This window comes from Nerophis ophidion, linkage group LG18 (assembly GCF_033978795.1).
Source record: "Nerophis ophidion isolate RoL-2023_Sa linkage group LG18, RoL_Noph_v1.0, whole genome shotgun sequence".
NCBI classification, from domain to species: Eukaryota; Metazoa; Chordata; class Actinopteri; order Syngnathiformes; family Syngnathidae; genus Nerophis; species Nerophis ophidion.
Genome location: NC_084628.1, coordinates 27,989,719 through 28,004,000, shown reverse-complemented (window position 1 = coordinate 28,004,000; position 14,282 = coordinate 27,989,719). Strand labels below are relative to the sequence as shown.

General features: G+C 44.5%; 1 protein-coding gene across 2 annotated transcripts in view; it reads right to left on the bottom strand.

Annotated features, from left to right (window-relative positions):
* Window positions 1–421: 421 nt before the first annotated feature.
* The window catches only part of LOC133537053 (protocadherin-16-like), a 225,014-nt gene continuing 211,153 nt past the window's right edge, over window positions 422–14,282 (bottom strand). For both annotated transcript variants that reach the window (XM_061877891.1, XM_061877890.1), the window contains 9 exons: window positions 13,613–13,822; window positions 12,396–13,262; window positions 7,991–8,104; window positions 7,708–7,919; window positions 7,309–7,460; window positions 7,106–7,236; window positions 5,827–6,113; window positions 5,619–5,760; window positions 422–3,466 (listed from right to left, as the gene is read on the bottom strand). In XM_061877891.1, coding sequence (XP_061733875.1) covers window positions 870–3,466; window positions 5,619–5,760; window positions 5,827–6,113; window positions 7,106–7,236; window positions 7,309–7,460; window positions 7,708–7,919; window positions 7,991–8,104; window positions 12,396–13,262; window positions 13,613–13,822 — 4,712 coding nt within the window. In that variant the 3' untranslated portion in view covers window positions 422–869. The remainder of the gene's footprint in view (window positions 3,467–5,618; window positions 5,761–5,826; window positions 6,114–7,105; window positions 7,237–7,308; window positions 7,461–7,707; window positions 7,920–7,990; window positions 8,105–12,395; window positions 13,263–13,612; window positions 13,823–14,282) is intronic.

The following is a 14,282-nucleotide window of genomic DNA, read 5'->3' as shown; positions in this document are numbered from 1 at the left end:
TATATGTATATATATACATATATCCACATGTGTATATGTATATAAAGACATTTATGGACATACATATACACATAGATGTATATGTTTCTATGTATGTATACATATATACATTAATATATACATACAGTACATACAAATACACAAACATATATAGACACTGTATATACATGTATATATATACTGTATACACATATATACACACATACACAAATTGTATATATGTATATACAGTTTATATATATATGTATATATATACACACACCGACACATATACACTGTATATATACATATACATGTGTATATATATATATACATACATATATATACACACACATATACACTGTATCTATACATATACTGTATATTTACACACATACAGACAAACATTTAATAAAGTCACATAGAAATAAGGCAACAAGAGAAGTATCCCACACTACTCTTTTGTAAAGTAACAACTGCAGAGCAAACATGGATATCTACATCAACAACATGATTTGCCCGAGCGGCGGGACAGGACAGATTAAAAAAAAAAAAAACCTGGGACCCCTGCTTAGAACCCACTTACAGTACAAACAAGGATAGTACAAGTACACAAATATTGGAAGAGTTTTTGAACAACTCTTTGAGACTTGAATGCCAGATCTGCCCTAGAAGTATAAAAATATAAACAGTATTTTTCTACAAAATATTGACATCATGTGTGGATCCTGTTTGAATGTGCACACTGAACAACATTTTGTGTTGTTCAGCCTGTTGGTCCACAGGTCAGTTTGTCCTAATCGAGCCCCTCAGTTTGGTCGCTAAAGGAACGTAACTGACCCGACGTTGTGGTCGTGAAGTCCTGGGGTTAGGGATTCAGTTTCTATAGTTTAAATCCTCAGCTCCGCTTCATCAATGTGCTCCAGGTTGTGTTCTGTGGCGCTGATGATGGACGCCGAGGGGCCCTGCGAGACGCTGAAGGGCGTGACGGCAGGAGAGCGCGCCGCCAGCGGCGACAGTGACGGGGAGAAACTCGGCGACATGGCCACCGAGCAGATGGACCCGTCGCTGCTGAGGGGAGATCTCCGGAAGGAAGACAGGTGAGGGTACATCCGCCCCACCGCCGGCTTGGGTGGTACAGTTTTTGCCCCAGGGTGGGCTACACAGGTTATAAGTGGCGGGGGGTCGATTCTTGACTCCGCTTTGCTTTTGTGGTGGAAGGACCTTCGAGGGTGTGGCGGGGCGGTTTCATCCTTGAGACGCGCTATCTCAGTGAAAACGCTGGCTAAGGGTTGGAACTGGGGGCACCAGTTCAGCAGGTAGTCCCAGTTGTAGCTGCCCCTCAGCTCCTCATCACTGGCCACGATGGCCGTCAAAGAGCCATCCACTGCAGGCTTCCCGTCCTCGGGGAACGAGTAGTCCTTGTGATGGGAGATGCTGAGCCCCCTTCCCATGCCCACGTAGCCCCCGCCTTCATCTCTGTAGGCTGGAACCTGGCCGGCGAGCAGAGAACCATTCAGGCTCCCCCTTTTCTTCCCTTTGAACCAATCAACAGAAGGCTCACAAGACACGTCAGACAGTTGGTCCGCATCCTGCTGGATCCCGGAGTCCGGACCTCGGGCCGAGATGCGCTCCTGCATGGAGGAGGAGATGCTAGACACGCGAGGGTATTCATTTATCATCCTGATCTCGTCGTCCTCCGCCGCCTCGGCCTCCGCGGAGCCGCGACCACTCGAGTGGGAAGGGTCCAGGGATCCCCCCCGGGTGTACGGACCCCCGCTGCTGCTCCCGCTGCTCTGGTCAGCCGCGTATCCGGGGAGGGCCTGATGGTAAATGATTTCACTTGCCGCTATTTTTGTCGTCTCAAACTTGTGCAGCAGGGTGCCCGACGCCTTGCTCCGCCCACGTCGTTTATGCTCCTTCCTCTGGCGCCGCAGCTTGACAAAAAAGAGCGCCACGGCAATTATGCTCAGTATGACGACCGTTCCGAGTGAGACCGCGATGACGCTCACCAGCAGCATGTTCATGTCCGTGGTCAGGCCAAACGAGGTGTGGGTCACGTCCACGGTCACTTTGACTGCCGCCGTGCGTGAGGTGTGGAGGGGGCTTTGAGCGGTCACATCCAGCGCCATGAGGCGTACTTCTCTTTTAGCGCGGCTCACGTGTCTGCCGTAGCTGTCCATTTTCAAAAATATCGCACCAGTGGATTTATTGACCTCGAAATAAGGTGAACTGCCAGCCAGCGAGTACAGGACCACGCCATCCAGGCCTCCGTCCTCGTCTCTGGCGTGTACTTTGCCGATGACGTCGCCTTTCTTTGCCCCCTCAGGCACGTTGAGTGAGACTTCAGGAGAGGTGAAAACAGGGTCATACTCATCCTCCCCTGTGACATAAACTTGCACTGTGACCGTGGCAGAATAGTTGCCGGCGTCCATGGCTACAGCCGTGAAACTGAAGGAGTTGACCTTCTCAAAATCAAAAGTAGAGCGGGTGCGTACTTCTCCAGATGTTTGGTTCATGAAGAAGGCCTCTGTTCCATCTTTAGAGTCTTCTGCAATGTAGTATTTCAACTTTCCAAAAACCCCTCTGTCGTGGTCGATGGCATGCATCATGGTGACTAAGGCATTCTTGGGTTGGTTTTCCCTGATGCTCGCTGTTACTTGATTGAGGGGAAAGAAGGGCCAGTGGTCATTGGTATCCTTCACGTCGATGCTGACTGGAGCAAAGGCGTAGTGTCCTAAGCCGTCCGTAGCTTGGACAACAATCGTGTGGGACAACTGGCTCTCACTGACCAGAGGTCGCTTTAGCTTCAGCGCCCCCGTCCACTGGTCTACCTGGAAAAGGCTGGTCTTGTCCCCTGAGCTTATTGAGTACTGAACTTCCCCGTTGGGAGCAGAGTCCGGATCAGTGGCGGACAAGTGCAGCACTTCTGTCCCTGCGGCGGCACTCTCGCTTAGTACCACACTGTACTCTCCCCTGCTGAAAGCTGGAGGGTTGTCGTTGACATCAGTAACGCTGATTAGCACGGGCACGCTAGAGCTATGCTGGGGGATGCCACGATCTGATACCACAATAGTCAGGTTATAACTCGACACAGCTTCAAAATCCAGCTCCTCCACCAGGATAAGGCTTCCAACCGTCTGGAAGCCTTTCCCTTCCAAGAAGCGCACACTGCTCTCAATCTGGAAGGCATTACCCAAGTTGCCACTGGCAATGGCAAAATCAAAACCACAGTTGTCCCGCGACAAGTCTCCATCCACCGCCTCTAAGGTGAGAACCGTGGAGCCGGGAAGTTGGTCTTCGGACACATGAGCTCTGTACTCTGACTGGTGAAAGATGGGGGTGTTGTCGTTGATATCGGACACTTGGACTTGGACAGTGGCCACGGAGGAGAGTGATGGAGTGCCTTGGTCTCGAGCCTCCACAACCACAAGGATGGAGGGATTCTCAAAATCAAACTCTGTTTTTTGGTTGACGAACAGCGTACCTGTGAGGAAACAAAATAAAATGATCACCAAGGAAATCATCTGGAACAAATAAGGCTTTACGGTGGAATCTGAAATAGCACTTGAACTATCAATATTTAAAGATGCTTATCTGAAACAAACCATTGGTAAAAGAGCTTTTTTGGTGGGAAAGTTGAGAAATTAAGGAGGCTCTGGTCCGGAAAATGCAGTTGTACCTCGATTGTGATTTGAGATATGGGCTCTCGGCTAATTGTTGTGCTTTAAGTTGTGAGCCAAAATTTGAGTTACAGGTCTCGTATGTCACACTGAACCTCTGTAAGATCCGCCCCAAAACATCCGGTCTTACTCGCTAACAGTAGCTTATAGGTAAAAATAGACATAACTTTGTTTTCCCAGCCAGTGGAACAAAGAAACTGAGTGTGAAGGATACCGTAGAAGTCCAGTAAATTATCAAATGACTTTATAAAACTACTGTAGTTATTCGTATTACATTCTATTCTATTGTTTTTCATACAATATTACTTATCTCAAAGTTTGTTTTTTAACTGTTAAAATTCATGAATGTATTTGAATTAATTGAGATACAACGCCCCCCGCAACCCCAGAAGGGAATAAGCAGTAGAAAGTGGATGGATGGATGGAGATACAAACTCCTTCCCAGAACCAATGTAGTGTGTAAACTTAGGTATTACTGTCGTAAGTAAGTAAATTGTATTCATAAAGCGCTTTTTACGGATAAAATTACAAAGCGCTAGGTGAAGTAAAACAACAATTGAATTAAAACATGGGCAACATGATAAAAAGTGGATTCAAAATTATAGTTCAAAGGCGCATTAACTAAAAGCTTTACTAAAAAGAGAAGTTTTCAAATGTTTCTTAAAAGTGTCGACACCAGGGGTCCCCAAACTCCGGCCCCCGGGTAGTCCCAAGTTAAAATATTAGAATTTGAATTTTATATTCTTATTTAAAATTTTTTTAAATCTGTCTTTTCTAATCCATTTTATACTGCTTGTTACTCTCGGTGTGTCCTAGCCGCCCATGTAAATCATATTGTTTAAAAATGCATTTTCCTTACACAAGGTTACTGTGTTCTATCCGTTATACATTGCTCAATATCGGGGTAGAACGGAATAAACACAGAGGTTATTTCATCCCTACAAGCCTGTTTTGCAGGTTTCCCTGCTTTTCAGGGGATTTCATGATATGTTTTATTATAAAATCCCGTTTCGGATGTTACCCTGTTCTTCAGAGGATTTTATTATATATGCATCTATTTTCTACCGGTTATCCCTTTCATGGTCGCGGGGGGTGCTGGAGCTTATGTCATTATACAATCCCCTGAAAAGCCGGGAAACCTGCGAAACAGGCTTGTAGGGATGAAATAGCCTCTGTGTTATTTCCTGATCTAACGTGTGTGCGTGTGTATATATCATATTATATTATACATATATATATATATATATATATATATATATATATATATATATATATACACACGCACATATGCACAACCCTGCACCCGGATACATTTTTTTAACACAATGCGGCCCCCGAGTCAAAAAGTTTGGAGACTCCTGGTCTACACAGTCAAGATCACGGAGGGACTGGTGCACGTTGTTCCAAAGTCAGGTCACCACGAGTTTAAAAATTAGTTTTTGGGATCTTTAGAAGATCCTGGCCTGACGACCGGAGGCTGCGCCCTGAAGAGTCGGGGCATAACAAGTCAGTGATGGAAAGTCAGGACTAAAATCTTAAACTCAATGCGGAATTTTACTGGGAGCCAATGAAGACTGTGGGTTCTTCCGAGGATGTCGTAGTGGTTGTGCAGCCCTTTGAGACACTTGTGATTTAGGGCTATATAAATAAACATTGATTGATTAATTGAAGACTGGGTAGAGGTTCTGGGTGCACAGGTCAAAAGTTTGGCGGCCGAATTCCGTACAGTCTGAAGTCTCTTTAGCCTTAACTTGTTGAAAAAAGTGAAAAAAGAATTGCATTAGTCAATACGAGACAAAATGAACCCGTGAATGATAATTTCCAGATCCAATTTTGACAGCAAATTTCTCACTTTAGAAATACTTCTGAGGTAATACAAACGTTTTTTTGTCAGTTGACGACAGTGACCCTCCAAGGACATTGGAAACAAAGTCTGCTAGTGTAAAGTGTGGTTACCATTGCTTGGGTCAATGGAGAAGACCCCCCTGGTCGATGACATGACCCTGTAGATGATCTTTCCGTTCTCCCCAGAGTCCGAGTCCATGGCTGTCACTGTGATGACTGCACTTCCGGCTGGGAGGTGCTCCGGCACCGTCACCTGCGGGACGCCGCGAGGCACATTTATCGATACATACGCTGAACAATCGTCTGCGTCAAGTTGTACCTGATACAAATCTTGGGTGAAGGCGGGAGTGTTGTCGTTCACATCCTCCACCAAAACGGTCAGATTGGCTTCGCTCTGGTGCTCCGAGTCTGACGAGCGAATGGTGAGGGTGTACCAGGTCCTCTCCTCGTAGTCCAGCGCTCCAGCCAGGGACACGCCTCCTCCGTAGCAGTGGATTCCAAACATGCCCTTGCTGTCGCTCTCCAGGTGTAGCGTGTAGGAGAGGGCTGGCCCGGAATCCACGTCGTTTCCTGTCACCTGACTGATAACCGTGCCGATCAGAGTGTCTGATAGTGGAGACAAGAGGAGAATGATGTATTTTCTGTAGGCTTATTTCAAATATGTCCAGCAGTGTGGAAACATTTTACTGTGACTACTTTTCAAGATCCCAACCCCAGCCCTTCTGCCAGTGGATAATTACACCCCTGGAAGCCTTCAAAGTTCTGCCATGATGCTAGCGCTAGTCATTCCTGCTTATTAGCCTCTGGACCACGGTCAGCAAGCCTTCAGCTTTCTGTTCCAGGGTCGAATTTCCATCCATTCATTTTCTTCACCGCCTATGCTGGGTCGGCTTGCGGGAGGAGTTGGAACCGACTCAGCTTCCTTAGAACGCGAGGCGGACTATACGCCGGACTGGTCGCCAGTCAAACGCGCTGCAGGGCAGCTGTGAACGAGGCATTGACCAGGAATCGAGTATAAGTCGGCTCTGTGAATCACTGCATTGACAATCAGCCGGAGCCAAATCAATCAATCAATCAAAGTTTCTTTATGTAGCCTTTCATCACGAGTGCCAAAAAGGGCTTCACAAACCACAACATCACAATAAACACGACATCCCCAGATCTGAACCCACATCCGAGAAAAGTCATGGATTTCCACATCGGGCCCTGGGGCCGGGCATCGTTTGAATTTGGCCGATTCCGGTTCCTTGTTTCGATTGCGGTTCCCAAGGATGATCTATTCCGAAGGGTCAAACATTGACTTGGAATTTCTCACTGGGTTATTTTCAAGTTTCAAACTTCAATGTAAATGTTATGAAGTTTCCTTGTAATATTTTTAGCCTCGTCTTTCAGTAACAATAAAACTTCTAAGACAAACCAAGCAGTCCAGCTGCGATGGATTGGGTGCCCGGAGAATACTTGTAAGAGATGTACTTTATTTTCTGCGACGGAGGCTTATTGACTTAGGGCGGTGGCTCCACACGGTTTATAGCGATGCACACAAACATTTGGATGGTTCCGGGAGTATCACATTGATATTGAATCTCTTTTCCACTTACCCTCGGGCACTCGGATCTCCCGAGGCAGAGGAATCATAGGACTGTTGTCGTTGAGATCGATGACGATAACAGTCAGGGTGGCGGAGCCTGCCAGTCGTGGGGTTCCTCGGTCTGTTGCGGTGACCACCAGCCTGGCGCCGCAATGGCAAACAGAGAGATGACTTTGACCCGTCTGTACTTTTAAGACTCACACACAAGCTCACTTTGTCTGCGTCCAAATCTCCCGGTCCATGATGGCTGCCGTGCTGACGCTGCCAGTTAGCGGGTCGATCTTGAACAAACCGCTCGTGGACGATGACCTAATGGAGTAAGTCACCTGACCGTTTTGACCCTGGTCCAGGTCGTCCGCTGCGACCTGCGCAAAGATCGGACGTGAAGATATGAAAGTACAGTACACGTGCAAATGCTGTCTCAGAGTAAAATGATCCGCTTCCACGGCCTGAGTTATTGTATACATTTAGCAGGAGCGCGGAGAATACGGCCATTCATTGCTGCACGGAGACTATCCAGGCTGCTGAGCCCCGAAGAGTGTTTCTATTCTACGCCGCAATTTCACACTTAAACAACAGCCAAGCACAATAAACTGGGTTTATCCAGCGCACCTGGATAATGGGAAAATCGTGACCCTGTGCCTCTCGGATGTAGGCGACGTAGTTCTGGAGCTGGAAGCGAGGCAAATTGTCATTGACATCCTGCAGGACCAAGTTCACCGCCATGAAGGAGCTGGAGGACGCCGTCTCAGCTTTCACTACGAGGCGGAGTTTGGGGGTCTCCTCGTAGTCCAACCCTTCAGACTTCTGCACCCATATGTCCCCTGAAAAAAATTGATGGGACAGTAAAGCCCAGTAGTTTTTCGGAGTGGACTCAGATCTTCTCTCCACGCACCCGTCACAGTGTTTATTCCAAAAGACTGCATTCGGTTTCCGCTGAAGAGACTGTAGTTGACACCGGTTTGAGATCCGTCAGGGTACTGGGCTTGGGTCTGTGTTACCACTGTGCCTGCAAGATAAAACATGGACGTTGCTGAAACATGCTAACACTGGGGGTGTCGTCTCAATAACGCACTAACACAAAATAAACTTCCTCCGTAAACCTCAGTCCATACCGTAGTGCACCATAGAAGAAGCAGGAATGGAGCAAAGAAAAGTTTGTATTGACTGGAAAGTTTTGTTTTCAAGCCCTGGTAGTCCGCTCTCGATAAGACCAAATGATTTCTTATTGATATAATTTGTATTTCTACGCCGTATATATATCTACATATATATACATACATATACACACATATATAGATACATATACATACATACATATATATACATCAATAAATACATCTACATACATATGTAAATACAAACATACATATATATAGAAACATATACACATACATATAGATACATATATATATAGATACATATACATAAAATATAAATATCTACATACATATATATACATACATACATACATACGAGCATATATATGAGCACTCTTCCTGATCTTGAACGTTTACACAAGCAACATACCTTCAACAGTACAGTCATTGCTAAATGGGTGGCAACATCTTTAATTCTATCTATCTATCTATCTATCTATCTATCTATCTATCTATCTATCTATCTATCTATCTATCTATCTATCGATATACAGTAAATATAAATATATATCTTCATACATATATACATGTATATATACAAACATACACATACATATATACATACATATGTACATATATACATGTACGTACATATATATACATATATATATACATACATATAAACACACATAGATACATATAAATGATAAATGGGTTGTACTTGTATAGCGCTTTTCTACCTTCAAGGTACTCAAAGCGCTTTGACACTACTTCCACATTTACCCATTCACACACACATTCACACACTGATGGAGGGAGCTGCCATGCAAGGCGCCAACCAGCACCCATCAGGAGCAAGGGTGAAGTGTCTTGCTCAGGACACAACGGACGTGACGAGGTTGGTACTAGGTGGGATTTGAACCAGGGACGCTCGGGTTGCGCACGGCCACTCTCCCTACTGCGCCACGCCGTCCCCACAATATACATACATATATACATATGTACATGCATATACATACATATATATATGCATACATATATATACATACATATATATCTACATACATATATATACATACATACTGTATATACACACATTCATATATAGATACATATTCTTACATATATACATACACACGCACACATGTTCATACATATATTCATACACACACACACACACAAAGTACAGGCCAAAAGTTTGGACACACCTTCTTATTTAATGTGTTTTTTTTTATTTTCATGACCATTTACATTGTAGATGGTCACTGAAGGCATCAAAATTATGACACATGTGAAGTGAAAACCCTTCAGGTGACTACCTCTTGAAGCTGATGGAGAAAATGCCACGATTGCGCAAAACAGTAATCAGAGCAAAAGGTGGCTATTTTGATGAAACTAGAATATGAAACATGTTTTCAGTGACTTCACCTTTTTTTTTTAAGTACATAACTCCACATGTGTTCATTCATAGTTTTAATGTGACAATCTACAATGTAAACATCAGGAAAATAAAGAAAACCCATTGAATGAGAAGATGTGCCCAAACTTTTGGCTTGTATTGTATATATACATATACATATAGACACACACACACACACATATATATATATATATCCGAATAAATAGCCCGGCCCCCGGTCAAAATCTTTTAACCCAATGTGGCCCCTGACTAAAAAAGTTTGGAGACCCCTGATTTATATAAAAGCGCAAATATGGGGGTTCTATCAATTAAAATATTACGCGGCTCGTGTACCAAAGCATCGTCCGGTTACACATTAGTAGAATAAAAAACTTGAAAATTAACGGTTTTGGGCACACCTGCGATTAATCACGATGAATCACAAGTTAACTACAGAGAGAAAGATTAATTGCGATTACATGTCGGATAATAATTATCATACATTTTAAAACCATTTTATTTGATTAGTTTTGTAAACTATTATTATTTTGTAGTAATTTTTTTTTGTCCTTTTGTAAATTCAAGACATTAATAAATTGGGACTAAGAAAGCAACTTTATAGATAATAATAATCATCATTGTTATCACTACTACTACTACTACTACTATTATTACTATTATTATTTTTATTAATATTATTATATTATTTGTTTAGTGACCCTGCGTTGAGGTGGCGACTTGTCCAGGGTGTACCCCGCCTACCGCCTGAATGCAGTTGAGATAGGCTCTAGCGACCCCCCCTGCAACCCCAAAGGGGAATAAGCGGTAGAAAAATGGATGGATGGATGGATGTAGAGGTGCTGGTCATATTATCATGAAAAAGTTGATTTATTTCATTAATTCCATTTAGAAAGTCAAACTTGTAGACTGTATACATTCATTCCAAACAGACTGATACATTTCAAGTGTTTTTTGCCAAAAAGGAGATGATTATAGCTGACAACCAATGAAAACCCTAAATTCAACACCTCAGAACATTAGAATATGGTGAAAAGGTCAGATATTGAAGACACCTGGTGCCACACTCTAATTAGCTAACTAACTCATAACACCTGGAAAAGCCGTTAAATGGTCTCTCGTTTTGATTCTGTATGACACACAATCATGGGGAAGACTGCTGACTTGACAACTGTCCAAAAGATGACCATTGATACTTTAAAGAAGGAGGGCAAGACACAAAATGTCATTGCCAAAGAGGTTGGATGTTCCCAGAGCTCTGTGTCCAAGCACATTAATAGAGAGGCGAAGGGAAGACAAAGATGTGGTAGAAAAATGTGTACAAGCAAGACGGATAACCGCGCCCTGGAGAAGATTGTCGAACAAAACCGATTCAAAAATGTGGGGGAGATCCACAAAGAGCGGACTGCAGCTGGAGTCAGTGCTTCAAGAACCACCACGCACCGACGTATGCAAGATATGGGCTTCAGCTGTCGCATTCCTTGTGTAAAGCCACTCTTGAATAAGAGACAACGTCAAAAGCGTCTCGCCTGGGCTCAACACAAAAAGTACTGGACTGCTGCTGAGTGGTCCAAAGTTATGTTTTCAGATGAAAGTACATTTTTTATCTCCTTTGGAAATCAAGGTCCCAGAGTCTGGAGGAAGACAGGAGAGGCACAGAATCCACGTTGCCTGAAGTCCAGTGTCAAATTTCCACAATCGGTAATGGTCTGGGGTGCCATGTCATCTGCTGGTGTTGGTCCACTGTGTTTCCTGAGGTCTAGGGTCAATGCAGCAGTCTACCAAGAAGTTTTAGAACACTTTATGCTGCCTGCCGCGGACCAATTTTATGCAGGTGAAGATTTAATTTTCCAACATGACTTGGCACCTACACACAGTGCCAAATCTACCAGTACCTTGTTTAAATACCATGGTATCCCTGCTTTTGATTGGCCTGCAAACTCACCTGACCTTAACCCCATAGAAAACCTATGGGGTATTGTCAAGCGGAAGATGCGAGATGCCAGACCCAACAATGCTGAAGAGCTGAAGGCCACTATTAAAGCAACCTGGGCTCTCATAAGACCTGAGGAGTGCAACAGACTGGTCGACTCCATGCCACGCCGTATTGCTGCAGCAATTCAGGCAAAAGGAGCTGCAACTAAGTATTGATTGCCGTACATGCTGAAACGTTCCATGTTCATACTTTTCAGTTGGTCCACATTTCTAAAAAATATTTTTTGGTACTAGTCGTAACTAATATTCTAATTTTCTGAGATACTGAATTTGGGATTTTCAGTAATTGTCAGTACTAATCATCAAAATTCAAAGAAATAAACATTTCAAATATATCACTATGTGTGTAATGAATTGATATAATATGTAAGTTTCACGTTAGTATAATTACTGAAATAAATCTACTTTTTCATGATATTCTAATAATATGAACAGCACCTGTATATATATGTATATATATATATATATATAAGCCGCACTGGACTATAAGCCGCAGATATATACGTTGTGAAATGAGTTATTAAGACAGAAATGTTTATTTACATACCTTAATTGTTTCCAAATGGTGTCTGTGACATGGTAGAAAAACAGCTGATCAAACAAAACATGGACCAACTAGCTGCGCAAAATAGCTCTCCAATCAGCTAAACAGACTCAATAACTCCTCGGTGATGTTGTGGGGAAATTACTGAGGAATTTGTGAAAGTGAAACAACACAAAAAGGGACAAGCGGTGGAAAATGGATGGATGGACATCCCGAGTTAAGCCAAGAAAAAAGTGTCGCCCACCTGTGGCAGCGTTCTCCTGCAGACTGACGTCTCGTGCCGTGCGGGAGAAGCGAATGCCCCTGTAGTCCTGCTCCTTGATGTAGACCACCACCACCCCCAAGGAGGACTGGGCCGGGTTGCCCTGGTCCATGGCCTGCACGATCAAGGTCCTCTGGGCCTGGGTCATGGTCTGCAGCTTCTCTGTGGCCTGGATGTCTCCCGTCAGCGAGTTGATGGTGAAACCCCTCACAGGGTGGGCGAAGCGGTAGAAGACGGAGCCGTTGGCGCCAAAGTCCTTGTCCTCGGCCCTCATGGTGGCCAGCACTCGGCGGGCGGGAACGCCGCTCGCCGAGATGTTCAAAACAAGCGGGTCCTGAATGAAGAAGGGAGCGTTGTCGTTGACGTCCTGAATGTGGACGGTGACCTGCGCGGTGGCGTTGCGAGGGTCCGAGGGCGAGGAGTCGGCAGCGCACACTTCGAAGGTGTAGGAGGCGGTTCTCTCCCGATCCAGGGGCGCGGCTGTGATGACACGGCCCGTGTTCTGGTCCACAATGAACATACTCTTGGAGCCACGGCCCAGGAAGTACACAACCTGGCCGTTGGTGCCCTGGTCCAGGTCGGTGGCTTTCACGTCCAGGACTAAGGACCCGATCGGTACGTCTTCGGACACGTCCGCGGTGTAGCTGCTGCTGGAGAACCGCGGGCCGTGGTCGTTCATGTCCATGACGCTCACCTCCACGGTAGCGGTGCTGCTATGGGACGGGCGGCCCCCGTCCCGAGCGCTGACCGTGAGCGTGTAGCTCGCTCTTCTCTCCCGGTCCAGGGGCCCGGAGGTGGACAGCGCACCGGACTGTGTGTCCAGGTGGAAATCTCCCGCAGCGTCTCCGGCTGCAAAGAGAATAGATCAGGCAGGTCAAACTTATTTTCATTGAGGGCCACAATAATGCCCTCAAAGGGCCACTTTTTTAACATTGAAAAATATACAAATGCAGCTATTTTCAAACTGTGGCACCTGTACTACCAGTGGTACGCAGGCTCCATCTAGTGGTAAGCCAAAGAATCACTTCATTAATATTTTTTATTTTCTATATGCAAACACAGTGTTACTGTTCAAAATGTGTGTAATGGCCAAAAACATCTCTGCCTTGTTTTTAGTGAATATTAGGCCCACTACGCTACTGTATTTTACATGCGTATGTTAATGTTACACGTGTTGATGGAAAGTTCCCCGGCTTCACCTGCGATCCTGTACTCCATTTTCCCGTTGGTCCCTGCATCCTGGTCTGTGGCTCGCAGCGTGAACAGAAGCAAGGGCTCCAAGTTCTCGGGCACCTGGATGCTGTAGTAGAGGCGACCAAAGACCGGGGCGTTGTCGTTCTGGTCCAGCACGCGGATCCTCACCGAGGCTTTGGCGTAATTCGGGGGAAGGCCGCCGTCTTTGGCGTAAACTGCCGGAAAAAAGGATGAAGACGATCATGGAGGCAAAGTCATCGTGTTGGAACATAACGAGATCATTTTACATAAGTTTTTTGTTGTTGTTTGTTTTATGCCCTTTTTTGTCCTATTAAGGCAAACAAATTAAACATTTTTAAAAGTGGAATATTTGATGTAAAGTAATTGGAACTTTAAATAGGTCAATAATTCATCACAACATTGGTTCATTATTATTTTTTGAGTAAAGACAGTTTTTAAAGAAAAAAATTACACTGAAGGTCTTGGGGACCCTAAAGGGCCCCACTCATAAAAGTGTCAACACTTAAATCTTTACATCAACTTCAGATCCATCAGTCGATTAAATGTTTTTATTATTGTTTTATATATTTTTTTTGTTTGATGGTTTTATGCCCTTTTTGTCATATAACATTTTTGTTTTAATGGTAAACGCCCTAAAAAAAGTAGAATAGTTCA